Source organism: Clarias gariepinus, chromosome 5, assembly GCF_024256425.1.
Source record: "Clarias gariepinus isolate MV-2021 ecotype Netherlands chromosome 5, CGAR_prim_01v2, whole genome shotgun sequence".
Lineage (NCBI taxonomy): Eukaryota > Metazoa > Chordata > Actinopteri > Siluriformes > Clariidae > Clarias > Clarias gariepinus.
Genome location: NC_071104.1, coordinates 8,685,180 through 8,712,605, shown reverse-complemented (window position 1 = coordinate 8,712,605; position 27,426 = coordinate 8,685,180). Strand labels below are relative to the sequence as shown.

General features: G+C 38.8%; 2 protein-coding genes across 4 annotated transcripts; both read right to left on the bottom strand.

Moving 5' to 3' along the window:
• Nucleotides 1-1,193: 1,193 nt before the first annotated feature.
• Nucleotides 1,194-14,531, bottom strand: ccnt2a (cyclin T2a). Of its 3 annotated transcripts, XM_053496308.1 has the most exons (10): nucleotides 14,341-14,531; nucleotides 13,608-13,689; nucleotides 12,382-12,510; nucleotides 12,020-12,080; nucleotides 9,448-9,510; nucleotides 9,109-9,154; nucleotides 3,969-4,132; nucleotides 3,817-3,887; nucleotides 2,704-3,724; nucleotides 1,194-2,615 (listed from the first exon to the last, which is right to left on the bottom strand). In XM_053496308.1, exons 1-10 carry the CDS (start codon nucleotides 14,496-14,498, stop codon nucleotides 2,545-2,547), a joined length of 1,866 nt encoding a protein of 621 aa, XP_053352283.1. In that variant the 5' UTR covers nucleotides 14,499-14,531; the 3' UTR covers nucleotides 1,194-2,544. The 3 variants fall into 3 exon arrangements, 2 of the variants coding, with proteins under 2 accessions (XP_053352283.1, XP_053352284.1); XM_053496309.1 differs by lacking the exon at nucleotides 1,194-2,615 and having other exon boundaries at nucleotides 3,493-3,724; nucleotides 3,846-3,887; XR_008360488.1 differs by lacking the exons at nucleotides 1,194-2,615; nucleotides 2,704-3,724; nucleotides 3,817-3,887 and having other exon boundaries at nucleotides 3,974-4,132; nucleotides 8,747-9,154.
• Nucleotides 14,532-18,472: 3,941 nt separating this feature from the next.
• On the bottom strand, nucleotides 18,473-27,301 carry acmsd (aminocarboxymuconate semialdehyde decarboxylase). Its single transcript, XM_053496905.1, has 10 exons — nucleotides 27,174-27,301; nucleotides 25,320-25,364; nucleotides 22,550-22,646; nucleotides 22,397-22,446; nucleotides 21,652-21,888; nucleotides 20,205-20,298; nucleotides 19,450-19,545; nucleotides 19,186-19,358; nucleotides 18,798-18,896; nucleotides 18,473-18,649 (listed from the first exon to the last, which is right to left on the bottom strand). The coding sequence occupies exons 1-10, from the start codon at nucleotides 27,228-27,230 to the stop codon at nucleotides 18,587-18,589; spliced, it is 1,011 nt and encodes a 336-aa protein (XP_053352880.1). The 5' UTR covers nucleotides 27,231-27,301; the 3' UTR covers nucleotides 18,473-18,586.
• Between the last annotated feature and the right edge of the window lie 125 nt (nucleotides 27,302-27,426).

The following is a 27,426-nucleotide window of genomic DNA, read 5'->3' as shown; positions in this document are numbered from 1 at the left end:
AATAACATTACAGAAAAATATTTGTATGACTGTAAAAGAAGCAAGAGATTACATGACGGACCAGATTTCAGACAGAAACAAACAAAAAAAAAAAAAAACCAACCTAATGTAGGATTCTGGGAAGAACTCAAACTCTAGTTTGATCAGTGAAACCTAACAGGTGTTCTACTTTGAATGTGAAAACAGTTCTAGTAATAAAATAACCAAAGTTGATATTTGGTGTGAAAACTGCTTTTCTTTGTAAATCCATAGTTAGGTTTTATTGAGCGTGCTGGAGATGAGTTATTCTGGTAATTTTGTCACACTTGCTCCTTTAAATTTTTATGCAAAATCAAGGAGCCCAGATTTTTTTCCTGAAAATTGACCATTTCTGTTCCATTATGTAATATGTTGCTTTCTAAACAGACTTCCAAATATCATATCTTTATGTTGTTATTGATCTTTCGGCTGCTCCCGGCAAGGGGTCGCCACAGCGGAATATCCATTCCACACAATAACTTGGCACAGGTTTTACGCCTGATGCCCTTCCTGACGCAACCCTCCCATTTTATCCGGGCTTGAGACCGGATTATGTAATGTTTATTCATTTTTAAGGTATGTTTGGAAATAAGTATTTTGTACATAACACAATAATGCAGACATGATAAACAAATATAACATTTGCACTAAAGATATGATGCCCAAGATTACTACGTATGAAACAGTTTGTTTACAAATACATCTTAATATTTTGTGCTAATGGTAAAACACAGCTATGAGTTGAAGATGGCTGGATTAGGTGTTTTTAAGAGCTGAAGCTTAGAGATGCACAGAACTGGAGTCAGACGAGAGTCTCTTTGTATACGAGATGACAAATCTGATTTGCTTGTTGAATTAGAAAACAGAAAAATATGGAGAAAGAACACATCCCCCCCCCCCCTTCAGACTGGAGACCCATGTGAAAATCTAATGCTGACTAAAACCTGAAGTCTGCATAATAAGTCCCCCATTTATCTAATAAACTAATGTGAATTATTATTTGTATACTAAAATGATAAATGGATAGTACAGATGTGCCTGAATTGTATCATACAATATTGCTTTTTCACAAAATGACCAAAATAAAAGTTGTGATTACTACCTTTTTTCCCCCCAGCCAATTACTGAGTCAACTCGTAAACACACACATTACCACTGAAAACAAAGACAAAGGCTTAGGTTAAACATGATGGAAACCATGTGATTTATTGTTAGGATCTAAATGAAATTAAGGAAGGGAACAAAATCTAGACGCAAAGGTTTGCACTTGGTTTGCTCAAATGTCCGAGTTTCTGCGTCTTGACGTAAAACGTCTCACAAATTTCTTGGTGCACTTAGAACAATCTGAATGCATGTACAAAAAAACAACAACCAAAAAAAACATATCCATGGAGGAAAGTGAACACTGATGGAACAGGCCTGGTCACTTGTTATCCAACATGACTTATTCAAATAAACCTATTATTGATTTACAGCTTTGTACATGTAGGCTACAGAGTCAAGCCGAGAAGATGATTTTAAATGCACTTCACAGCAAAAGGTTATGTAAACTTCATAGTACTATACTTGTCCTTATTTGACATTTATTTCTCTCTCTTTTCTCTTTTTTTTGAGGCACAGCCTTTGGCATCGAGCTTAAGTTCATGTTGGAGGTCACGAAAAATAATTAGTATTACTTATAAACTGCACGGAGTCGGACAGCGCCGCCAGGCGAGTGGTGGATTTCCTAGCAGGGCGTCGACGCTGTGCTCTCTTCTGACGGCCATGCACAGAACAGGCTCTCGTGTCACTCAAATGCTGCACAAAGAATCAGCCTTAATTCTTATAGCAACCCCTGAACGTCTCCACTACATAGCAATACAAGCAGCACCAAACCTGAGTATTTATATTATAGCTTTTTTTTTAAACATACAAAAACGTATGTACATTTATCTCCACTCTATAAACAGCGGTCTAAATTCTTCCCTTTGACAGCTGAAACATGCACATCATCCGTACGAGGCTGCAAAAATGGAAAGAAATGAAAAAAAGGGGCGTGTTTAGAACTACGCAACTTAAAAAGCACTCGCTTTAACGCCTCTCCAACAACCACACCCACACTGATTCAGGGACGTGTGTCGGGTCATGGGGGGTGGGGACTATATCATCAGTGTTTCATGGTTTCGTTTAAATTATAAAGTGGGGAGGGAAAAAAATATATAACAATAAATAAAAAAATTGCACGCTTTTTGCCTTACAGCATTCTTTCTTTTATCCTGTGGAGAAACTTCTTTGCACCAAAATGGCCCCATAAAACACGCGCACGCACGCACACTTGAAAATATGGAACACAAAGCAGCAGTTACACACGGAGAAAAAGGAGCACGCAACCGAACTGCGAAGATGATCAGGAAGTATAGATATATATATATATTTAAACTTTTGCTCTCACATTATATTTTATTTTTTCTCAAGGATGAACCTTGATTGCCTTCTCAACAAGATCATGAGTTCATTATTCCATAGGCACATGTTGAACGAGTGCCCTCAGAGCCACGGCTCTCCGCTGTCTCCTTGTCCACTTTCACCAGCGTGTTGAGACGGCCGGAGACCACCTCCTGTGTGATGGGGGAAGGGTAAAAGGGGTTAAGATCACAGCTGCAGGATGAGACACACTAACCTACAAATCAACAGGAGAGAGTCTACCTGCGGCCAGCTTGGTGCTTTTGCTCTTTTTCGAGTGGTGGTTATGGCTGCCTTCGGTGTGCGTCCTCTTACGGGAAGAGCTTGAGCCCTGTGCGGCGCCGACCCCGTCTCCGCCGAGGCTCACCGGGCTTCTGAGGGCGGAGCCGCTGCCGCTGTGTGAGTGTGGGTTCGAGTGCCCGTGTTTATGGTGGTGCCGATGCTTTTCTTTGCTCACTAACGGACTGGAATGCTTGCTTTTGCTTGCTCCTTCATCTGAAGAGCTGTGGCGCTCTGAGGAAACCTTAATCTTCATCTTAAGCTCCTCTTTACTTGCTCCGCTTTTCTCGGCCTGGACTGGAAGCCGGAGCTTGAGCAAGCTCCCCTTGTCGCATTTCTCAGCTTGGACTTTTTCCTGGCCTGTTAAGGGCAGCTTCATCTTTAGCGGAGAGCTGGTAGAGGTGCTGCTGGTGCCTGAGCCGTGCTGCCCGTGACTGTAAGGCAGTTGTGGCTTCCGGTGCTCGAGCTGGCTAGAGCTCCCGTATGAATCTCTGCCCTCAGATTCCGCGCTTTGCTGCTCTTGCCTGCGTTTTTGTGCTGCCAGTTCGGCCGCGTGCTTCTCCTTGTACTTTTCCAGCGACATTTTTTGCGGCTGAGCTGTGGGCGGAGGGGGGTACAAGGAAGATTGGTGTTTGCTGGACTTGTGTTCATGTTTGACGGCGGTGAACTCTGCACTTCGGTCGGGCCGGTGCGGGTGCAGGGGAAGCTGTTTGAGAAGGTACGAGTCTGCGCGGGATTGGTCTTGAGGCCAGTCGCCGGGGGCTGTGAAAGTGTACGAGGCACCTTGCACAGCGCTGGCGATATGGTCCAGTGGAAGGGCGCTGCCCGGCAGCGAAAGGGAAAACGACGTGGAAGGTTTGGAAAAGGCTGCGTTTGCAGAAAGGGCGTCCACCATCGACTGGTCCTGCGTTAACGAGGGGCCGGGAAAAGAGCTGCTCTCTGACGACGATCCGTCTGTTTTAGGTTTCTTGGCAGCTTGTGTTGCCTGAGGGAAAAGCCACAGTTGTACTTTCAAGTCGTACTTGGAAAAAAAAAAAATGAATATAAAATGAATAGCATACACGCAGAATTAATTACCCTCCAGTTTCGAATCCTCTTTAACTTACTGGGAGTCTTCTCCAAAATCTGAAGAAACTCATGTGTCAGTTCTGCAACACGAGAGTAATCACATGTTCACCTCTATGCACACGTCTCACATGACGTGATAGCAGTCAAACTGGTCCACTCACCGTCTAGCAGCTCGAGCGTGACTGAACCGTCCACATACTCCCACCAGTGTTTGCCGTCAGTAGAGACGGGGATCGCCCAGTTAGACCACTTGCAGGCTAGATGAATACACACGCAAGCAATAACCGTGGGCCTGTACTGCAGGCAGAACGTGGTGAGGTGGAGGCTGTGTGGAGAAGAGGAGGCAAGCAAAACAGAGAGCAGACCTTCATTAGGAACAGGAGACACAGAGGGGCCTTGTTATACATTTACACAGCTGTAATCTTCAGATGGAAAAATGCACCTCATAGTAACTAAGAAATGGACTGGTGCTTTGTCTAAATCAAACTAAAGTTTTTAAAGAATACATCAGGAAGAAAGCAAGTCTGAGTTATCTCATGGATTTTTAAACCCTGCATTCTAAGATTATCTGACATAAGGGGCTGGGTGATATCCTAAAAGAATGCTAACACAAGACAACCCAAAGAATTATGCCTGGGTTTTTTAAATGCACAGAATAAAAAAAAATTATAATAATAAGTATGAAATAATCATTTGGATAATAGCAGTCAAATTCATAATTTCATAAAAGATGCCTCTGTTGATCTTTTTATTCGTTCCCAAAACGAACAATATGTCAGGCATGTCAAGCATCACCCAGCCCTATCTGGTACACAAACCCTATTACTGGTGTTTTAATCAGTTTCACGGCTGTACAAGAAACAATGGCTCTGCAACATAAAAATCAAGTGCATACATAACAGCATTAAAAATAGACATTCATTTCTTTCCAAAAGCCATGCATTTATTGTCCTAAAAAGGGGCAAAAATGTTTATGTGTTAGAAGAGGAGGTGGTGATAAGCATGTTTTAGTTACCATCCATATATTTACCATAAAGCCGAGACAAACTGAAAGTATTGTCCATATGTGAACAGGTAGTCCCGGACTTACTAACAGGAGGTGGTGATGAGCAAACATTACAAACCTGCCGCAGTTCTACTTCTGGTTCAACGGAAGTAGCTTATTGTGTTGTACAATGATAAAAAATAGACACTGCAGTGCACCAGATACCGATATTTACAATTAATTAGAGATTGGTGAATAAGTCGACCTCACTGGTTTCAAAGAAAACGTCCAGCTGCACAAGGATAGAATATAGTTGTCCTGAAAAATCCTAATTTGGGGAGTCCCCAACAAAACAGAGTTCACAGTCCAAGACAGTGGAAAACAGCTCTGAGACAAAATGGCGTCCGAGATTCCCCTCGCAATTTAAAGGCGCAGACACTGTTCCAAACACTGTTTTATTTCACATGCGAGATTCATTTCCTTAGGCGTGGGGGTATGGTTTTTAGCCACATGGTTTTTGCAGTTTTGACAAAGATTGAGTCAAGTGAATTGGTATGCATTACATTGTATATTCGTGGCAGAGGTGCACAAGACTCACTTTGTCGGAGAACAAATTACGGACATGCTCCCGGAACGAACCTGTATAAAGCACCTACTATTCCAGAAACATCCATTTAGCTGGACAACAATAACAAAAAAAAAAAAAAAAAAAAGGGAGGAGGAAGGAACAAAGATTGACTTTATGTTCCATAGTCACTTACTTGCACTCGTCTACATCACTTTATCCTGTGTAGGCCTGGAGCCTATCCCAGGAGACTTAGGGGCATAAAGCAGGGTACACCCTGGATGGAGTGGTAATCTATCGCAGGGCGGGTGTTCACAAACACCTTACGGGCAATTTGAGAAAATCAACTAGCCTAACCTACATGTCTTTGGACTGTATGAGGAAACCGGAGAACCGGGAGGAAACCCACCAAGCATGGGGAGAACATGCAAACTCCATGCACACAGACCCAATGTGAGAATCGAACCCTCGACCCTGGGGATGCAAGGTGACTGTGCTAACCTCTACGCCACCGTGCTGCTGCTCTGTAGATTTTAATGTAGCGTGGCTCCGCGTAAACTGCAAATCTAGGACCGAGTAATGGTAAAAGTTGGATGGTAACCCTTGTGCTTATAAATGAGATCAATGTTTGGAAATGGGACTAGTGGCTCTCTCAAAACACCCTAGGAGGCCGGGACTAGAGACACAGATTTACAAAAACAATCATAGCTGTATGGATCGGATACATCTGTATCCCTATTAAATATGACATCGCACCAATGTGGAGTGAGGATTTAAAAACAATAAGTGGTTTCTTTTTATTTTATTAAACTTGCAAAATTGCATATAAATTCCAAGATTTTAAGCCATCACAAAAAAAATTGTCAATTGAAGTGATGACAAAGCTTTCAATTCAGTGGCTAAAGACTTGCAACTATACACTACCAGTCAAAAGTTTGGACATACCTTCTAACTCCATGATCTTTTCTGATTAAAATTTTTTCTTTCTACTTTGTAATACAACATTGAAGGCGTCCAAAATATGCAATAATTTCTTTGGAACAGTTGATGTCTAGAGGTCTGCTACTTATGCTCTCCAATCTGATGTGCTGTTTGTTAGTTGGTGATTTCTGAGGCTGGGAACTCTAAATGAACTTGTAAGATTTGGTCTTGCTTTCCTGGGAAAGTCTTTATGAGAGCCAGTTTCATCATGGTGCTTGATGAGTTTTGCAAATGCTCTTGACAATATTGTTCTTGCCATAACTGTTTCAGAAAAGCTGATATTTTTGTCTTAAAACACCAACTGACTGTTGTTCTAATGTAATGTGTATTATTTTAGTTTTGAAAACTTCAGTATTGCTCTAGAAAGTAAAAAAATGACTAATTACTAATTAAATCACCCTCTCATGATACTCGGGTTGCCATAGGCTGAAATATAAATCGCTAATTGAACTGCAGCCCTTAAAATTCTCAAATTTGTTTCCAGAAAGATGTACAATAAGCAAGAGACCATGGAAGCCTACATCATCCAAATTGGTCAAATATTTGGCTTATTAAAGGTTAATTTTTCTTAATGAGACATTTTTAACAGAAGTCTTAAAGGTCTCCAAAATGTATCTGTTAACAACTTCTGCATTCTGCTTGATTTTCTTTCTTCTTCACTCCTTTTCTAAACGCACTGTTTCAGTGTCCGTAGCTATAAATGAGCTGCCCCTGAACATCCATATTTATCAAGCGTTTTCCAGCCATTTTCAGGCATTTGCCCCACGTGCACTTCTGACAAAGTAAGTTAGGCGGGAAAAATATGTATGTTAGGTTTTTTGATTTACACTAACATCCATTATCGATATAAAAGTTAAACAACTTGTCTGCTAATGGCAAAAGGGTAACCTAGCCTTTTTAAGAGGTAAAGAAGAATAAGGTTAGCCTTTAGCAGTTATCTGCTAGCCTTGCCTTATATATTGTAGTTCTTAAATGGTGCCCAGAAAACTGCAGAACAGGGCTCAGAGTTGAACACTGAGTGTAAGGGAGCGTGGTATTTATGAAGTCACATTATCGGAAAAAGCCAATTTGCTTGTTTAAGCTTGGAACGTTTTAGACTGGAACAACATCTACAGGCTTAAAAAATACTAAAAAGTGAATCTTGCATAACTGGTCGCCTTTAAACAAATATGTACCATCATTTGCACGTGCACTTTATGTTGTCTATAAAACCTGTAGTTATACTTAGCTAGTTAGTTTTTGTTAATTTATGTTGTAATTTATGTTAGGTCTTTCTGTCCTGTCTCTGCTAGCCAGTTAACTAGGCATCTTGGTTAGCTAGTTTAGTGTCTCTGTTAATTTATGTTGTAAATGTATGTTGCATGTAGCACCTTGGTCCTGGAGGAACGTTGTTTTGTTTCACTGTGTACTAACTGTATATGGTTGTAATGACAATAAAGCCTACTTGAACTTAATGAGCCTTAACAATCCTGAATTTTCTACCCACAGAACACAAATCTGTTACATTTACGATACTCATGCTTATTATACCTAAAATCTCACTTGGACTGCTTGGAAAGAGAAGCATTTTATCTTTATTTTATTCTGAACAATTTAATAATAATAAAAAAAAATCATGTCTTGTTTTAAAAGGCTTTGAGCAAATTAACTAATTAATGTCCTAATGTCCAATATGGTACTTGTACATTTATGAAGTCTTTCCCTTTGCAGCGGTAATGACAAATTGCAATATTATAAGAATTTTATATTTTAATCCCATATGTAATGTAAATGATTACCTCTTACAAGAAAAATCCATACAGCACATGCATCAATCAAAACCTCACCTTAAACCCATTTGATATATTAATTAATTTTTATTTTGGCTGACCAAGGAGTAAAGTAATTAAGTATTGAGACCTCGTCCCGGGTTCCAAACATTGTGCGACCTTAAACACAGATACAAATAACCCTGAATAATCCAAACTAACATTAATAATTTTTAATAGCTTTATCGATTATACAGAAAAAGCAGACCTTGATTGGTAAATTAAGCACAAACATCCGACACAGGAAGCTGACGAACCCGTTGAGGACCTTTTCTCTTAAGCTGGACACCTTTTAAACCTGTGGTACGACGTGAATCAGGCAGGTTTGGTCGAACCCGATTGATCCCGTATAATTGTAAAAATTTAAATGCATTTTTTTTGTATTCCTAACCATATTTGTTTCTGATTCTTTTACCAGGTCCTTAATGGGTTTTCTAAATTAGGCAAAAAAAAGCATAAAACATGAATAAACATTGCATGTATAAAACATAAAAAGGCCAACAAACAAACAACAAACAAATCAGGCAAATTATCAAGCTGCTGACGAATAAAACAAAAAAAAAAGGTAAAAAAAATTTTTTAACGGGTCTGGGGACTTACCTTCAGGCCTTCTATGTAATGTTTACATCTGTGTAATCTTTAGCTGCTATTCAGGCTACCAAAGTGTCTTTTTTTTAGACAAATGCACTTCTGTAACCAAGCAAACGTGAGGTTCAAGAGCACCACTACACTTCGCATTGTGCATTTGACCCCTCTGTGCCAACAGTGATCCCTCGTACAATACACCGCACTGCGACCGGGGCCGGTACCGCCCGGAACCTTCCCTCCGCTTAACGAGAGGGAAGAGGCGTCCCAGAAGCCGCCGGCGCATTTGAGGGTGTTGGACACTTTGAGGGGAACCTGCAGTAAAGGAAGCTATAGTGTGCAGTCACAGTGCAACAAATGAGGTTCAGGATAACAACCTGTTGGTAGCCATGAAATAGGAAGTCTGTGCCAGATCCTTGCTTGCTGTGGAGGGGAAAAAAAAGAAGAGGGAGACATCATCTTAGACACTTGAACCGTCGAAGCTGCGAGTTTAACAAGAGCTAAATGTTCTCTGCAATACACAGGGGCGGGGCAGGGGGGGGGGGGTTCGGGGGCGTTTACCTCTTCTTGTACTGTACTTCATGCTTAGATATAGCTCAAAAAAGTCAAAATGGTTTGTCACAAACAATGTCAGTATGTTTAGAGCTAGAAGGTTTACGTTTATAGGGAAGGTGTAGAGACTGTTAAAAAAAGGGGTTAAGGAACAAAGTCTCTACCTCGCACTAGTTGGGAACATTTCACAACATCAGTATGAGGATGCTCAATAGTTATTTCAAAGCCTGCAAAAGAAAGTGCATTAGCATCACAAACAGCTTCAGTTCAATGCAAACATTTTACAAAAAAATAAAAAAAAACAAACAACCTACAGACAGCATAATACAGGGCAAAGCTGATAACTAGACATGTGCTAATGATCGTTGGTTCAAACAACCTGTTATGTTCAATACCTGCCGTTGTATCGTCGCATTCAAAAGCAAACATAGTTTAAAATCATTTTGTAATTTGTTTATGAAAATGTTGATTAGCAGTAGTTATACATCTCTATCCGAACCCATTCAACTATTTTTAGATCAGATCGGATTGGATCAGCAAGCTATGCCAGATCCACGGAGCTAACCCAGACTCATTTTGAGGTCTAATATCCCATTCCATCCATCCATCATTAAGCCATAAGGAGCTTCCACGTTTCTTGCTGAGGGGCGGTAATTTCAGCGAAGCCACCGGATCACCCGCGTGATTTTTGTCAGTGTGTTTATTGGTAGCTTGTACATGGTTGTTAACTTAACCACAATATGGTGTGTAAAAGAAAAAATTTTTTTTTTAAAATCTCATGAGTCACTAAAACACATAGTTGTGGAACTTTAAATGCAGACATTACAAACAGCTAGGTAGTACGTAAGCCCGGTTATTATGCACACTGGTGCCACAAAGTGATGGACTGTTCAAATCGAATTAGTCTCTGTAAGAGTGTACGTCACATGTAGTTCACAGAGTCCTACTGTTTCAGTTCCTGCAGCACACGATCCCTCTTCGTCCATGGATTAACTGCAACTATTTTATATTTTCAGGTACAGGTTTGACTTATTTTGCTATAATCTTCAACAACTAAACGAAGCCCTTAACACGATGCTGGTCAAGAAAAACTGCTGATTGTATTTGACACTGTCGTTTGAACTTAATTTAACCATGTTTCAAAAAGTAACCTGATCAAAAAGTCTCTTCATCAAAAAGTCTCTTCTTAGGACTCGAGGTCCTCCATTTATAATTCTAACCAAATAACCGCACCATTAGATAAGACGTTTAGTAGGAAAAACAATCAGCACGTGTCTACTTATAGCTTTACAGAATAATTAATATCTACAAATAATAAACCCTGTAACAAATTCACATATCATTCTTTAGCATTTATCCTGTTACACAGGTTATACAGTCATGTGTAAAAGTTTTTATCATCTCATCATAGCGAGCCTCAGTATTGGGCAAATACAACCTCACACAAACATACAAGTGTTTTTCACCATTCCATTATTTCCAAAAAGGAAACATGTGGGCAAAAACTAAGTACTCCTGATTCAATAGGTTGTAGATCAGCATTTAACAACAATAAGCTGAAGGAATAAGGAATGCAATAATTTCCTGTTTGACTATCAGTCTCTCACATCATTTTGGTCCATTCTTCTTTACAACATTGCTTCAGGTATTTGAGGTTTTTGAACATTTACTTATGCACAGCTCTCTTTCTTTTCTTCTGCAGCCATTCTGATGTAGATTTACTGGTGCACTTTAGATCATTATCCTGTTGCCTGACCCAATTACAAAAGTTTTAACTGCGAGACAGACAGCCTCACATTTGCTACGAGAATACTCTGGTATACAGAAGAGTTCATGGTTGACCTTTTGACTGTTTGGTTTTGGGAAGTGTTTGGTTTTCTCCCAACAATTAAGGCATAACTCCACTTTGGTCTCATCTGTCCATAAGACATTGTTTCAGAAGCCTTGTGGGTTGTTCAGATGCAGATTTGTTAGCCTCAATTGTACCAATTTTATTTTTTAAAGACTGGTTTCTCTTGGCAACCCTTTCCAAACATACTGCATCGTTCAGTCTTCTTCTCATTGCGCCATCATGGTCTTTAATATTTAACATTCTCAGTGATGACTGTAGGGTGAGAAATGTCCTTTCGTATTTCTTTGAGCATTGTATGATCTTGAAGGTGAATGTGCCTGGGACGTCCACTATTGAGAAGATGGAATGTCTTGAATGCTTTCCACTTGTGAATAATCTTTCTGACTGTACAGTAGAACATTAAGACATTGTTAACACACAGCGGAATGCTCCAGACCAGCAGATTGCCAAAACTTCTGCTTTTATAGAGGTCCGCTCAGCTGCTGATGATCAATTATCCAATGGATAAGTAGCAGCACCTGGCAGTATTGGTATTGCTCGCATATTTTTCTTTTCATCTTCTTGGTTTCATTTTTTTAATTAAATAGTTAATAGCATGAAGAAATACTCTTACATGTTGTTCGTCTGAGGTTGTACTTGCCTAATATTAGGATCTGCTTCGAAAACATCTTATTTAGAAAGGGGACACTAACTCTTACACTTGACTGTATATAAAAATGACCATATACCCATGATTATAATAAAATGGCATGTTTACTAAATTGAGGGGTAAAACCAGTCACTATGCAAGTCCAGGGTTTAAAGCATAATGTAGCTGTCGCTGGTTTGATGGCAACGGTTATTTTCAACATACTTCATTCATCCTTACACAGGCTTCCACTTACCTAAAGTCTGCAGCACTATGGTTTCAAGTATCACCAGCTCTTGAGCTTGCTGGAGGTACGCCTGAAGTTCAATAGACAATCATTACATAATGCCTGTAATGTGTCTTTCCTCACAACCTTTAACCCACAGTATCAGCCACCACTCTGCTCAGGGGGATTGGCAGTCGTGGCTGCTGAGTTATGCTCTCTGGAAACTTATTACGGATACCTATTTAGTTAGACCTCGATTTCCTGAGAGGTCATTGGTGTTTTGATTTGGCCGTAAGAGCCAGCATCACACAAACTGAGTTTATTTGAGAGCGGAGATAGGAAATGACAAAATGTCTCAAAATGAAAGAATACAGAGAAGTACCCAGACTTACATTACTTTTTGTATCTAATGGAGCCTCTTGAGGGTTTAAACAGGCGTGAGCCACTTTAATGACGTGTTCAAGCTTTCGCGGCTGCTCCTCGACTTTTGCTGCCAAGAATAGCGTGGTGGGAGAGATGATCTTGTGATGAGATGGAAAGATAAAAAACAAAACATTAGAACAGACAGGAATGCCAAATCTACCAAAGACGACATGGACTACTTTTAATCAAGCTTTCTCAATAATATTGTAGTTTGGATTATTTACACCGAATATGTTGGAATCAATTAAGCTGCGTTCACACCAGAAAGCGACAACTTGTTTCTTTAGCAAGGTGGCTCTGAGCCACTGCAGTTGTTCCCGTGAACATTCAGCAAGTGGCATACCTGATCCTTAAAAATCGACAGATAACTTGTTGCCAACTTGCAGAAGAGACGGATCTGTCTGTGGGAACTGTACACAAAATCATTCACCAACATAACTTGCATAACTCGGCTGGAAGTTATCGCCACATCCCCCATACAGTCCTGACCTCGCTTCATGCCATTTCTACATATTTGGGCCATTATGTTTGGCAGACCAGCGTTTTACACATGAAGCAGGCGGTCTGATAATGACTTCCGCAATACTGAGGTAATTTTCCACCTTGATGGTATCCAAGCACTAGTGAAACACTGGGGTAAGCGCATTAAATGTAGCAGGGGATTATAGAGGAATAAAACTAGTTTAAACTCCCATAACTGTTCGCTTCTTCTGCACAATCAAAAGTCCCAGTTCAGCGGGTTAGGTTCAATAGGTCTCTCATACTGTTGATGCGACTGTAACAGCTGCATAATGCATTTAATGCAAACAGATTTTAATGAATGAAATAATTAGACTGACAAGGTGTTTAATTCACACACTGATCAAAAGTATACGGACACCTGACCGTTACCACAAAACTGGAGTCTTGTACTTCACACTAGAACAAACAGGCCAAAAAAACTTCAGCATTAACATCAGGCTTTCCAAAAATCTAGTGGAAAACCTTCACAAAACCCTCCACGTGTGGAAGAAAGGACCATCCAAGCATGAGCGAGATGGTCAGGTGTTCACAAAAATTTCTATTTTTGTAAGCGCCCTATTTACAATGTAATGAGAAACGTAAATGTTGTGCACACGCAAAAAAAGATGGATAAATATAAGAGCGGTCGCTTGCTAGTGTGAACGCAGGGTTGCATTAAACACAAGACACTTACGTTTCTGTGGAACTTGGTGAACGAGTGGTACATATAAAACCTGTGCATGTAAACAATTGCTGTATTTATCGTCAGTTGCGAGCTGGGATAGGAATTAAGGAAAAGACATCAGACGAATTGGGTTGTACACACAGAATGTTATGGAAACTCTCACACCGAGTATCAAGTTGCGACACACGAGTTAAGCTGGTGGATCTTATTCGTGTCCTCAGGCAACCCCAGACAGACAGACAGACGGCGTCTAGACGACACGTGGACGGAGCAGGAATTTGGAGAACCTAATGATGTTACCAGGAAATACAGGTTTCCCACTCTATATGGTGAAGTTGATGTTACACGTGCAGAGACATGCAGAAATGGTGTAAGGTGTGAATCTGGGCTTTACATATAACCAGGACAAGGAAAGTAAGAAGGAGGAAATAAACCACAGCTGCCTTTCACACTCTGACTTGTTTTCATGACCATTTTTTATCTTGGAAAATAATTGAGATATTATGCAGACAAGCAGACTGGACAGTTAACCAACCAACAAACCAACACACAAAAAGAGAGCTCTTTTGGCTTTATCGTGTCAGTGAGGTGGAGTTAACACCGTGTATTATTATTATTATTATTAAGCTAGCCTGCTGGAGAAAACAAGGCCTAGGAAGAGAGAAAACGCCATTAGCCTGAGCCACCTGTCTGTACTAAAGCTAACAGGTTAGCTAGCCTAGCCGGTTACACGTCAGGATACACGTTAAGCCTCTGCCCCATGTCCTGGATGAGATTTGCGGCTTGCTGCCGGTAGGAGAGCTCTCTGTCGGGCTCAACTCCGCACCGGCGCGACGGCGTCGCCTCGAGCTGCTCCCGGGAGAAAAACCAATTGCTAGATGATTCCCGGTGCGCCGCCATTGCTCTCCAACAACAACAGTCGTACACAACGCGTCGACGTCACCACGCAAAGCAGAGCAGCGCGTCGACGCTTACGCTTATACGTCATCCGGAAACGAAAGAGGGGGGGTCCCAAGCAGGTCACGTGACATTTATATGCGCGGGCCAGGTCATGTGACTTGTACATATTAGCATTTCTCTCCACAATTTGGTAGTTTATTTTCTCTTTCTTTCTTTCTTTGTTTATTCTGTCTATTGTTATTATTTATTTACAAATACTTACACCTCATATTTTCTTTTTTTTACACCTAAATCTCGCATGTTATACAATATTTTTTTCAATAAAATGAAATTGTAATTTTTATGACTGGGGAAAGAAGATCACGTGGCACACACTCAATCCCTCAAAAATAACCTTATTTTATATAAGGGTATAATAATATAGTTTATAATTATTTAATAGTAACTGTTTATTAATTTGCTCCCACAATTATACTGTGCATGACTGCTTATAAAATAAAGAGTATGCTCCAGTGTATATTGTATAGTTTATAATCATAATCAATCACTAGAGCGAAGGTTCTCAAACCTTTTTTGTCTAACAGGCGCTGACCCATTCCACAAACGGTATGCAACTTTTATACTAACATTTATAATGATGGTGTGATGATGGCGACATGTTTGTTAGTGAATACCTCCTCAGGAATCTGTGTGTGTAGAGTTTGCATGTTCACTCCATGCATGCTGGGTTTCGTCCGGGTTCTGGGTTCGATTCCAGCGTCAGGTCTGTGGAGAACCTGAGTATGTGTGTGTGACTCGTGCCCTAACACTCCAGGTCTTAGGCACCTTGTATACAGAATTAAGTGGTGTAGACGATGAGTGAGTGAATGATTGAACTGTGTGCTTTTTACATTACACACAGACACACATCTTTCTCTCTCTCTCTCTCTCTCTCTCCTTTTTGTTTTACTACTCAGATCTAATGTGCTTTATTAATTCAGAAAGTATAAAGTTGTATACAGTGTTTATAATATAGTCAGTGGAATTATTTTACTGTTAAAGGCGTCACTGGCTATAAAAAGATTGAGAAAAACTGTACCCGACTGCTATTAGAGAATCATAATTTAAGTATCGGTAAACATTAGCCTTTAATTGTCTTTCCTATTTTTACTGTGCTAAAGCATTCCTGTCATCACCTTTCCAACTCACAGACAGTTTTCATTATCACATCTTTAACAACTTGTCATTGATCTGCTAATAGAAGACATCCAGTGTTTAATAGTTTTCTTTGGTGTGCTAATAGCCTTCTCAGCAACGTTGTTCTCTGCCGTTAATATCTTGAGCAGAAATATATGTAAGTTTATTGTTTAATGACATGAAACCAATAAACAAGAGATCTGATACTGGAAAGTGTCAGAAATCGCAATGTGAAATGTCCAGTTTGGCCAAATTCTCTGACATATTCAGACATGGTGATATATATATATATATATATTTTTTTTTACAAGGATTAACCCATATTATGTCATCTCTCTTTATTACACTCTAAAAACTGCTGGGTTAAACTATTGGACAGAACACACGCTGGGTTGGTTTGACCCAAGTGTTGGGTTTAAGCATTTAACCAAAAATTCTGGGTTGTTCATCTGACACTACCAGTGGCTAAAATTGACACTCTTGCTGAGTTGACACATTCCATTAGATTTTTTTTCTAACAGATCAGTACTCCATCCAGTGTCCATCTATCTGATCTACTGATGCTTGAGAAACTCCCAGGTGAGAAGACACTGCTTTGTGTAGTTAACATCAAAGATAAAAATAAAAAAAAACCTTTAAAACAAACGTCAACGGCCTCCACCGAATAGTCTGTATCAACAGCATTGCCTCCAACAATGGGAAAGGTCTGTCAGGTTCCTCTTGTCTCATCCCCAAGGCACAAAACATGGAACAATGCTCCAGTCATCTCAATATTTTGCAGATATCATTCCCATCATGTTGGACCCCACTTGTGGATTACACACCATCACTTAGTGTTGCAATATAACTAACTTTTACGTCAAGCATTTTTGTTATTTTTGTTGAACGTACAGCTACATATGTATTTAATGCGAAATATTTCTTCTCTTGTCAATACACAGAAATACATAACGTGAACATGAATTTAGTGTATATTTCTGACTAATTTACATCACTATTTAACGTGTGAGGAATAACAGGATACGGCGCCCGTCTGGATTTGATACAAAACAGTCATCCCTTTTCAAATTCTCAACAAACCCTGGATGAATACAATATTTAAGTGATGAATTTACAACTTATAATAAATATTTTATAAAGATGAAGAAAAAGCTTGTTTTAAACTATGACTTAATGATGACACATTCTCATTTTTTGAATAACAAAAAACAGAATGAGAAAAAAAAATATTAAACCCACACTGCCATACAGTATAAAAGCTTTTAATTTAAACAATAAAATATGCTCGCTCCTACCACAACTTACTAAAAAATAAGTACAAATTATTTAGAAATCGTTGGGGCTATTTTTTAAATAGACACCCTCTTTAATAACCGATGGAGGTTTTGAGCTGTACACACATACATTCTCACTTAAACAACTCTTAAAACTACACTTTGTGGCACAGTAACAGTAATATTTCTAACATTTTGCAGGCTGGAGAAACCAGAGAATAAAGAATAAACCAGTTTTTGGGTCGAAATAACCCAACCAGGTGTTCATTTGTAAATGACTCACTACATTTCATTTGACCCAGCATTACTCATGTGATTAAAGTACCCGAAATAACCCAGAATTTTGACCCAGCATAAACAACCCAACAATGTGTTTACAGAAACAACACAGCATTTTTTAAAAGTGTAATCACTCACCTTTAGAACTTTACCTTTAAAGCATTCATAAGTTATGGCGCTGCAAATATGAACTTTCTTATTCATTTATGATTTTCAAAGTCAATGCACAAGAACACTTTTTAAATGTAACTTTGGGAAACTGTCTTAACCTTTTCTGAGTTATAAGTACGGTAGATTGCAGGATTTATTCAATCTTTAATGTTGTATTCTGCAGTCAATTCAACTTGGAATTTTGATAATAAAACCCAAAACAACTATCTGTGCATTCAGGCTGCAATAAAAATCACAAAAACATAAAAAAAAAAACACTGTATATTTTTTAAAAAGGCCTTCATGTTTCTCTTTTGATGTATATTTTCTTCACAAAACAAAGAACTATATAGTCACTGTAAGAAATCTAACAATCTAACATGTTGTTGTTGTTGTTGTTGTCTAAATAAAAAAATGCTTTTCCAAGCTTCTACTTTCAATATGGAGCATTTTCTACTTCTAATGATAGCATGTACTGTAGTTTGGGTTGTATCCTGTATATTGTTTGGTGTGCCAAATAGCCATTTAAATGAACATCTAATGTGATGTAGGTCAAATCTTTGATGTTATATAAGCTTTACAACATTAAAAATGACCGAACTGAATATTTCCAACCCATACAATACATTAGAGCTAAATTCCTCCCTGCTCATCTGTTCCAGTCTTCACTACTTGTTTTATTTGAAAGTAGCCATATTTCACTATGCACAAACATAAAGCTCGAATGTTCATGATGCTAAGTAATACCACAATGCAGTTCTTGATTCTGATTAGAATTGATTCATTTTCTATAACAACATTGTATGGACATTAGCTCCAGCTTCAGGGCAAATCACAGTTTATACATTAATCCTTTTGTATACACAGTTTATACATCAATGACCGTATGGACAGATGTTTTTACTTCACATAAACATGTGTGTAGTTGTTGATAACGGTTAGTGTTGAGACATTTGAAAGGTCGGTTCAGTGATACTGAAGGCTGTAACTTTAATCACATATTTTGCAGCTGGTTAACAGTATACCCTGTATTGTATAGAGTATATTCTTCAATGATGAGAAACTGATGATGAGTGAACGATCCAATCACAACACTGAAAACTGCAAAAAATAGATTTTATTTGAGAATGTCTTCTTGCTGAACTTGTGTAAGAAATGTATGTTCTGCCACCAGTCCAGTCCAGAGGTATTAACTGAATTCTCAGCACGTCACTCAAACAGTTTCCTCTCGAGACCCAAAAATTCTAGAGCATTTCCTGCCAGGAGTTTATCCTGCAAATAAGTGAAAAAAAAAAAAAGAAATACACAACTCCAGCTACAGCAGTGTTACAAATTGGGTAGATGTGCACTAATGTTCTTATCAGCATTGAAGTGTTACAGTAATTAAGGATTTACACATCAGGATTTAGGGACCTGGTACCTTTAATATGCCGTCAAATTCACGCATTGACTCTATCAACGTTCCCGGCTCAAGTTCTCCAAGAGGGAATGGGTAATCTGTCCCTAACATCACCTTATCCTGGAACAGAAGAGCATTTAACTAGGCATTTTTGAACACACTTGAATGCTGTATTACCACACTCAATACCCCACATGGTGCTTGTACCATATACATCACTATACATATACTGTAACTGGCTTATTAATCACTAATTATCGCCTTGACTGCATTTTGATGTGTATTGTCTTGATATAGTGGCAATAAATTTTTTTTAATTAAGTAATCCAACAGAGTACCTAAAATAAGTTTATAGTATTTACAGTAGTACTAGATTGTAAGTATATAGTTGATGTAAAGAAAAGCCTACCTTCCCGATGACATCAATGAGTAACTTGAGAGCGAGAGGGTCATGCACCAGAGAGTCAGTGTAAAATGATCCTAAGTATTTACGCGGATTGATCTTATTGTCTGTAGCACACAAGTCTGGCCGGACATTAAATCCGTGCTCGATTCGCCCAATAGTATAAGGAAAGGCACCGCCTTAAAGAAATGATATGGCATTAATCATAGATAAGCAAATTTCATTAAATATCACAATTAGACCTGAACATTTGGATGTTTTATAACCAACCTCCATGAGCAAAGCAGACCTTTAGCTTTGGGAATCTTTCAAAAATACCCCCAAAGATCACGGAGCAAATAGCCATTGTGGTTTCTGAGGGCATACCTGTAGAGAAGTGAGGGCATTTCCATTAGCTTGAACTATCATGCTTAATTATATATATAAAAAAATGACCACTAAGGGATAATTTCTCACATCTTGGAAAATCATTTGCCAAATCAATAATCTTCTGATTCTACAACCTTAATGTAAGTAAGGATGTTAATGATTAATTGTTAATTTATTTCCTGCTGTTAAGGATGCAACCAATAAAAATTGTGTTAACTGACCATGTTTGTTTTGCATGATAATCAAAATAATAATTAATCATTGAGGTTCTGTTCAAGAAGCAGCTAATCAAAATTTAACTTGTTAGTTTGTGCAAACTTGAGCAAGCAGTGTTGCCAGATTGGGCGATTCTGATAACTGGGCTACTTTAAAAAATATATCTTAAGCTGGAAAAAAAAAGTTTTGAGCAAATAACAAATATTAGGCTAATGAAATAAGTTCAAATTTTTGGTCAAATTTTGCACTGAATTCACGAGTTTACATGTGTGGAAAACTGGGATCTGGTCCTTATTTATTTTAGTTACATTCATTTGTCTCATTTAGTTAACTTACTGCGTTTGTGCAGCTATAACATTTTTTAAATATAATGAATAATTTGTTAACATGCTTGATTACCTTAAAATTGTGTAAAAGACATTTATTCATAAATTCCTCACCAACTAGCCATGGCAGCCAGTATTTGGCCATTCTTCCATCTGTCTGCATATCCCATGGATGCACAAATAAAGCACAGTTAAGTTCCTCAGCAGCCTAGGGGGTCAGAAACACTCTGCGTTAATCCATATGCATGTCAAGCACTGTAATAAACTTGTTTTTGTAACAACATCTTATAAAAAGGATTCCAACAGACACAAACTTACTGCAGTATAATATACTCTATGCCGCAAGGTATCATTTGCCAATCATTTTGTATTAATAATGGCACAAAAGCTAAAGTATTTCCTGATTTTACAGCTCCATGGTCTAGGATTCAAGTCTTCAATCTATCACGGTTTTGCTTGTTTAACTTTTTTGTCCCCTAGGTATTGCATTTCTGTCCCACATAGCAAAAACCTGCTGGCCGTTGGCTTGTCATCCTTATTTCGAGGGTATTCCTAATATTCTGAATCCAGTGCAGGGCTGACACGGAAGATACTCCCGAGGGGGGGACCAGATGTTCCAATTACATGTGCAATGGGTGTATAATACTCAATAGGTGTACAGTTCCCAGGCACGGTGGCTTAGTGGTTAGCACTGTCGTCTTGCACCTCCAGGGTCCGGGTTTGATTCCTGCAATGTGTGCATGGAGTTTGCCTGTTCTACCAGTGCTTGGTGGGTTTCCTCTGGGGACTCCAAGTTCCTCCCACAAGTCTAAAATACATGCAGATTAGACTAACTGGCATGCCCTTTAATTGATTGGCACCCTGTCCAGGGTGTACCTCACCGCGTGCCCTTAGTCTCCTAGCACAGTGACTGATTGATTGTACAGTACAGTACCTACCCACTCTCACCCACCTCCACACAAACATGGTTTTGGTAGGAATCTTTCGTTTATATTTTAATCAGATATATGCCAACAAGGAATGCAATAGACTGAACTCAAAGAGTAAGATCAATACAAGATCAAGTACCAACACACTCACATCTTGTTCCTGGATTTGCATCCTGTGCTGGCTTTGAATCTAATCATTTTGCTTTGTGTTGCTTTGTGTATGGTATATTTCCCCTAAGCACACAATCATAGATTTTTATTTTAGAAAAAAAAAAGTTTTGTACAATCTTCTAAACAAACTTATAATTAATTGATGGAGCCTGAACCTTTTCTTGTTGGTTCCAGATATATGCACTGTAGTGTATGATTGGGTATGCGAGTATGATTTGCTGGTGCCCTGCAATGGGACGACACCCCATCAAGGGTGAATCCTGCTTTGTGCCTGGAGTTTCCTAGGACAAGCTACAACCCCCCTTCCCCCAATTCCCCCTCTCCACCAAGCCTTACACCAGATAACACACTAGTATTGATAATAAATGGATAGATGGATGACATGGATGTAGCATTACCGCAAAGGACAAAGCACAAAATATTAAGAAATGTTAATGATCTAATATTTTGTAGCTACTCACAGCGTAAACAGGGTACAGCTCAGAAGCATTGAGGTCCCAGGTGTTGATATGTGAACCAATTTGCACCCCTGGGAATCCCAGTTCCTGCACGCAGCGCCGCATTTCCTGTACAGCCAGCTCAGGCGCCTGCATGGGAAGAGTGCCGAGGCCTACGAATCGTTTCGGGTATCGGTTCACGGTGGCTGCCAGGTCTTCATTAAGGATACCACAAAGGTCCAGTGTGTCCTGAGGTTTAGCCTTTTCAAATGGACAGGAGGATACATGGATACAATTCTGATAGACCGTCCGTAATCTATGGACATGACATTTTCTCTGAATTTAGCTTAGATCAAGTAAGCAGTCATAATATGGAAAAACATATCGCAGATCATATGTTCTAATAAATGCTTACTTATGGTTTTCAAATGATTTATCCGTCCATATTACCAGCTTGATTTATTTTTTTCTGTTCATGTAGTAGGCTTATAACTTATGATCCAAAAACTTTAGTTGCTTTGATAAGAGGAAGTGCAGAAGCATGTGTTAAAATGTACTAGGACAAGCCAAGGTTTAAGTAATTTCTTTATACAGTACATACAGTAACTCTGACTCCCATCTTCTTGTCCAAAATAATGTAAAATGAACTTCTTATGCCTTACAGAAATAAACGTGTGCTAGATGTCTACTTTATGGAATGACCTGTGTTTAACTTAAATATGATTAGAAGTTTTGATTCATTTAAAGCATAATTTTAGATATTATTCACCCAGTAGTTGAACATTACAGGGACAGTCGACAGGGCCTGCACCGTGACACCTAAATACAGCAATACAGTTGTCCAATGTTAAGTGATAGTTTATCTAAATGGCACAAATAGCACTCATTTTGGAGGAAAAAAAATTCAGAAGGGCAGCTTTACCGTGCTTATCCATGTCCCGTATGCGAGCCTCAGCATCCCAGCAGTTCTCCTGAATTACACGGAACACTTTCCCATCCTTCATCATTTTGGCTTCTCCCTGGGAACACATGGATACACAGAATTAAATCTACAACCATCAGGTAGAGGAAGGATTTTGAATATCAACCCTGCAGGAATTTTTGGTTTAAAGGTTGTACCATCGTAAATGTGACAACATTTTATATGTTTGAACATCACTGATATTACAGCAGCTTGTTTTGGTTTTACAGCACGTTTTGGGATTACTTGAAATACATATTCAAAACAACATTTAATTATACATTGCCCCATCAAAAAGCAATTAGTCTACATCAAGTATGGAAATCAATTAAGGAGATTTGAAATGAATGAAATTGTTTTAGGAGCTGTTCATCACATTATTAAAACCTGTAAGGACTGAATATTCAACTTTATGAAATAAACTCAGTCACTTATCTACTATACCACTTTATGCTGTATTCAGGGTCATGGGTGTCCTGAAGCCTATCCCAGGAGACTTAGGGCACAAGGCGGGGTACACCCTGGACAGGTTGCCAATCCATCGCAGGGCACACACACATACGCACACTCATTCACACACTACAGGCAATTTTTGAGAACACCAATTAACCTAACCTACGTGTCTTTGGACTGTGGGAGGAAACCCACCAAGCACGGTGAGAACATACAAACTCCATGCACACAGAGATGTGAATCAAGGCTGGCCGGGAATCGAACCCAGACCCTGGAGGTGCAAGGCGACAGTGCTAATCACTACACCACCGTGCCGCCACTTAATAAAATAAATGTGGTTAAAATTATAACATGAATGGAGATCACTTAAACACTTAATAAAGATGGATGGGAAAAACCGACAGAAGAAATCACGGCTATGTTTATTGGTAAAATTTAGAGCATTGGGACTAAACAGCTGTGTGGCCATAAGAAAACCACTTGTTAGTGAGACTAATCAGAATAAAGGCTTCAGTTTGCGAGGGAGAATAAAGATTAGACTTTGGGGCAATGGAAAAAGATCATGTAGTCTAATGAGTTCAGATTGAGCCTCTTCCAAAGTGATGGGCGTGTCACGGTAAGAAGGGAAGCACATGAAGCGATGCACCATCATGCATAGTGTCCACTGTACAAACCTCTGGAGGCAGTGTTATGATCTGGGGTTGCTTCAGTTGCTCAGGTCTAGACTCAGTAATGTTATGCGGCAATAAAATGAAGTCAGCTGACGACCAGAATGTACATGTTATCACATCTGTGGAGTTTTGTCAAATGAAATCTTAAAGTTGAAGTTTGATCGGCCAGTGTATATCTTAGCTGAAAAGCTCATACCTTTTATGGTAGGGTTTTTTTGTCCATAGCTAAGCAGATAAACAATGATAATCAACATAGTGTTTGGATCATTCATTAAACGTTATGCTAGTGTAATTTTATCGGAGTAAATCTCACTTTCAAAATAACACTAGATCTACAAATATTGTATTTTGGATGGATGATGTCACAACCTAATTACACTATATGCCATTGTCATACGTTATAAGGACGGGTTGCCCATAACTTATAGCTCAAAGAAGAAGAAAAAAAATTTTTTTTTTGTTGAATTGTAATTATAAAGCTGCTTTTCGCACTTCCAGCCACCAGAGAGCAGCTGCAACCATAAAGTTCCTTAACGTCTTCTCAAGATATCAGTAACTAAATAGAAGGCAATGGTTAAATAATAATAATAATAATAATAATAATAATAATAGATTTTACAGAGATTTTGGTCTTTCTTAAATAAAGTCCAAGCTATGTTTTAATGATGTGTCCTTTATACTAAACCTGAAACAACCAGAATGCACCAAAATCATTACCAATAAATTAAGGTGAGACTTGAAAATAAGCAGCATAAATGTGTACTCTCAAATGATGTGACCCTGAAGGACCTGAGCTTCCTGAGCGCTGTGGTAATCATGCTGTCACATTAATCTTAACTTCTGCCATCATCTGTCTCCATGTCCTATGTGGTATCCTGTTCTTCCTGTGCTGCCTACTCATTCTACACAGGGGTCGTAGTCAACACAAGCCAACATACGCACACAGTCCAGCTCCACAGTGAGACTACCCTACCTTCATCCTGAGTGTTCGAGCATTTTACTGCATTGTGGTGCAGAGGAAGCTGTGCTGCTGCTTTGTTGATATACTGTAGACGTACCACATGACTGCAGTGCATGCTCATTTGCATTGCATTTAAACACAGTCCAGATAACAAAAAAGTGGAATTCTGGATACATATACACTTCAGGAAAAGAAAAAATAGTATGATGCATATTATTTTAATATTATATCAATAATATTATAACTTTATTAACATATATATATCAATGATATATTGATAAAAATACATTTTCTATAAAAATATTTTTTTTATTTTTCTGTAATGTGTGTACATCTCTCTCTCTCGCTCTGTATTTCTCTTTAAAGTGCGCAGCTCATTTTTCTTTCTACTGAACATCGTAAAAATGACAAATGTTCATCCAGTTCAGAAAATCAATTAGGTTCCGCAAGAGTATTAAAAATCTGTCCTTTTTAAAATGAATAATTAATTACATTTCCCCCTCTTTCTAACCTGCACACACACTTACAGTAGATCTCCAAGTTTATGTCCTGTATAATGAACAGTATTGGATATTTTAAAATCAGTGCTGCTATATGACCAATAAATGTACTATGGGTGTGTAAGGGTTGTGTTACTCTTGCTTACCTTACAGTGGTGGTGGAGCTGGACAAACCCATCATATCCATATCTCTGGAAAATATAGGACATAAGGCGATGAGTGAGCGAGTATATATAATTTATTAGTTTATACATTTGTACACCTCTATCTTTTGGATTGTGACCCCTTTGACTAATTAAAATGATTCTTAGGTAAAACCTCAGATTTGATTAGTATATGAAATACATTATTTATTTTAATTTGGTGGCATGTTGGTGTTGTGGTTGAAGTAACTCTGTCTCCTCGCATCCCCAGGGTTTGGGTCAGAATCTCGCCTCAGTCTGCGTGCATAAAGTTTGCTTGTTCTTGCTGTGTTTGGTGCGTTTCCTTTGGGTGCTCCGTTTTTTCCTCTCACAGTTCAAAGACATGCAGTGGCGTATCCAAATTGCCTATAGTGTGTTTGTGCGCTAATTTGCCTGGGATAGGCTCCGAGCCCTGCGCAACTCTACACAGGATAAATGGTCATGGTTTACAGGCATTTCAGGAACTCAATGTGAAAATATCAGGCGATGGGGACAGGTGAGGTTTACAAAATAATAATAATAAAAAAATAAATTAAAGCAGGGTGAGAAACAGGAAGAAAATCAGTCAAGGAAGATAAATAGTGTAAATCCAACCTTGTGAAAACCAGTAATAAAAAAACAGTGTGAAAAATAAGAAGAATAAGAAGAATTTGGTGACAAGTGTTTATAATTGTTAATTGGGACAGTGCTGGGAATTATACTCTGTGGTGGCCATGTTTGTAAGCTGCAAGGCATTCTGGGAATTGAGGCTTGATGCCAAGTCTGGCGCTAACATGACTTGGGCGGAACAATGTAAAGGGCAATCTCATTGCTTCAGCAAACCAAGACACCCTGGACCATGCCACTTTACTGGCACCAGTGCACAAAGCGAGGACTATAAAGACATTATATGATGAGTTTGTGTGGAAGAACTCAACTGGCCCTAACACAGAGCCCTGACCTCAACGCCATCCAGCATCTTTGGGATGAACTGGGATGGAGATTGTGAACCAGGCCTTCTCGTCCAACAACAGTGCCTGACCTCATAAATGCTCTACAGATTAAATGGGCACGAATTCCCACAGAAACACTCCAACATCTTGTGGACAGCCTTCCAAGACGAGTGGAAGCCGTTACAGCTGCAAGAGGGGGACCAACTCCATATTGAAGTTTATGTATTTGAATACAATGTCAATGTAGGTTTGGCCAACTACGCTCGTCCATATATGAATTTTAATGTAACTTGTCAGATGTTTAGTACTAAAGTTTAGGTACTATACAGTATACTGTAATATAAAAATGATAGGTTTAGCTGGAAAGGTTACAAGGAACCAAAAGTCTGCCACTTATAATAATAACCATATACAACATTATTACTGTATATATAAAAAATTAGCAGTTTATGTTACTTAAAACTTCAAAGAACTTTTTATATGAAATGTCATATACTACAAACTATCCTAAAACCTGACATGAAGGTTGCGGCAGCATATGAACATGAGAAATGATTACCTTTACTATGTTCTGTTGACACAAATTAGTGGGAAAGATCAAAGTCCTGACTGATTAATCTTTCACTAGAGCAGATTTCAAAAGCAAGTTTTCTGTTTAAGAGCTCACTGTTAACACCGATGATTTTATAAATTATGAGAATGTATATGAAGGCACAAAATAATGAGAATGCATAGGCTTCGAGCACAGTGTAACTGCTGGAGGTTTTTCCACCAAAGCTCGTGTGTCCACAAAGGTTTTGCACAAAAATGGGATTTGATACAGATTCATTAGCATTACAAAACTGCTTAATTTATAATCCATTACTAGAGCTCTGTTCTTCCCTACCTGTTTTAGATCAGGCCATTCCTTGGGTAAAATATGGTTATGGATATCAATCTTCATCTTTTACACAGAAAAGAAATCCTACAGTCAGCTCATGCACCTGAAGTTCAGCTCAACTCAAAGTCAACACTTGTCCCCTTTCCTGATCCTACTGACCAATCAAAATCATCCCCTCCACACTTTTTTGTACACAACTGGTAGAAGAGCATACTGAAAAGACCATTAAAAGAATAACAAAGAAGACACAAACTCCTGT

Bases quoted from the DNA above. Each gene is read 5' to 3' on its own strand.
- ccnt2a (XM_053496308.1), bottom strand. From the start codon at position 14,498: ATGGCGGCGCACCGGGAATCATCTAGCAATTGGTTTTTCTCCCGGGAG. The intron at 12,081-12,381 runs GTAAGTCTGGGT...ATTGAACTTCAG, and splicing joins CATTAGATACAAAAAGTAAT to GCGTACCTCCAGCAAGCTCA. The intron at 3,725-3,816 runs GTAATTAATTCT...CTTTTCCCTCAG, and splicing joins AGAGGATTCGAAACTGGAGG to GCAACACAAGCTGCCAAGAA.
- acmsd (XM_053496905.1), bottom strand. From the start codon at position 27,230: ATGAAGATTGATATCCATAACCATATTTTACCCAAGGAATGGCCTGAT. The intron at 25,365-27,173 runs GTAGGGAAGAAC...TATATTTTCCAG, and splicing joins AATGGCCTGATCTAAAACAG to AGATATGGATATGATGGGTT. The intron at 18,897-19,185 runs GTAGGCTTTTCT...CTTCTGTTCCAG, and splicing joins TCATTGATGTCATCGGGAAG to GATAAGGTGATGTTAGGGAC.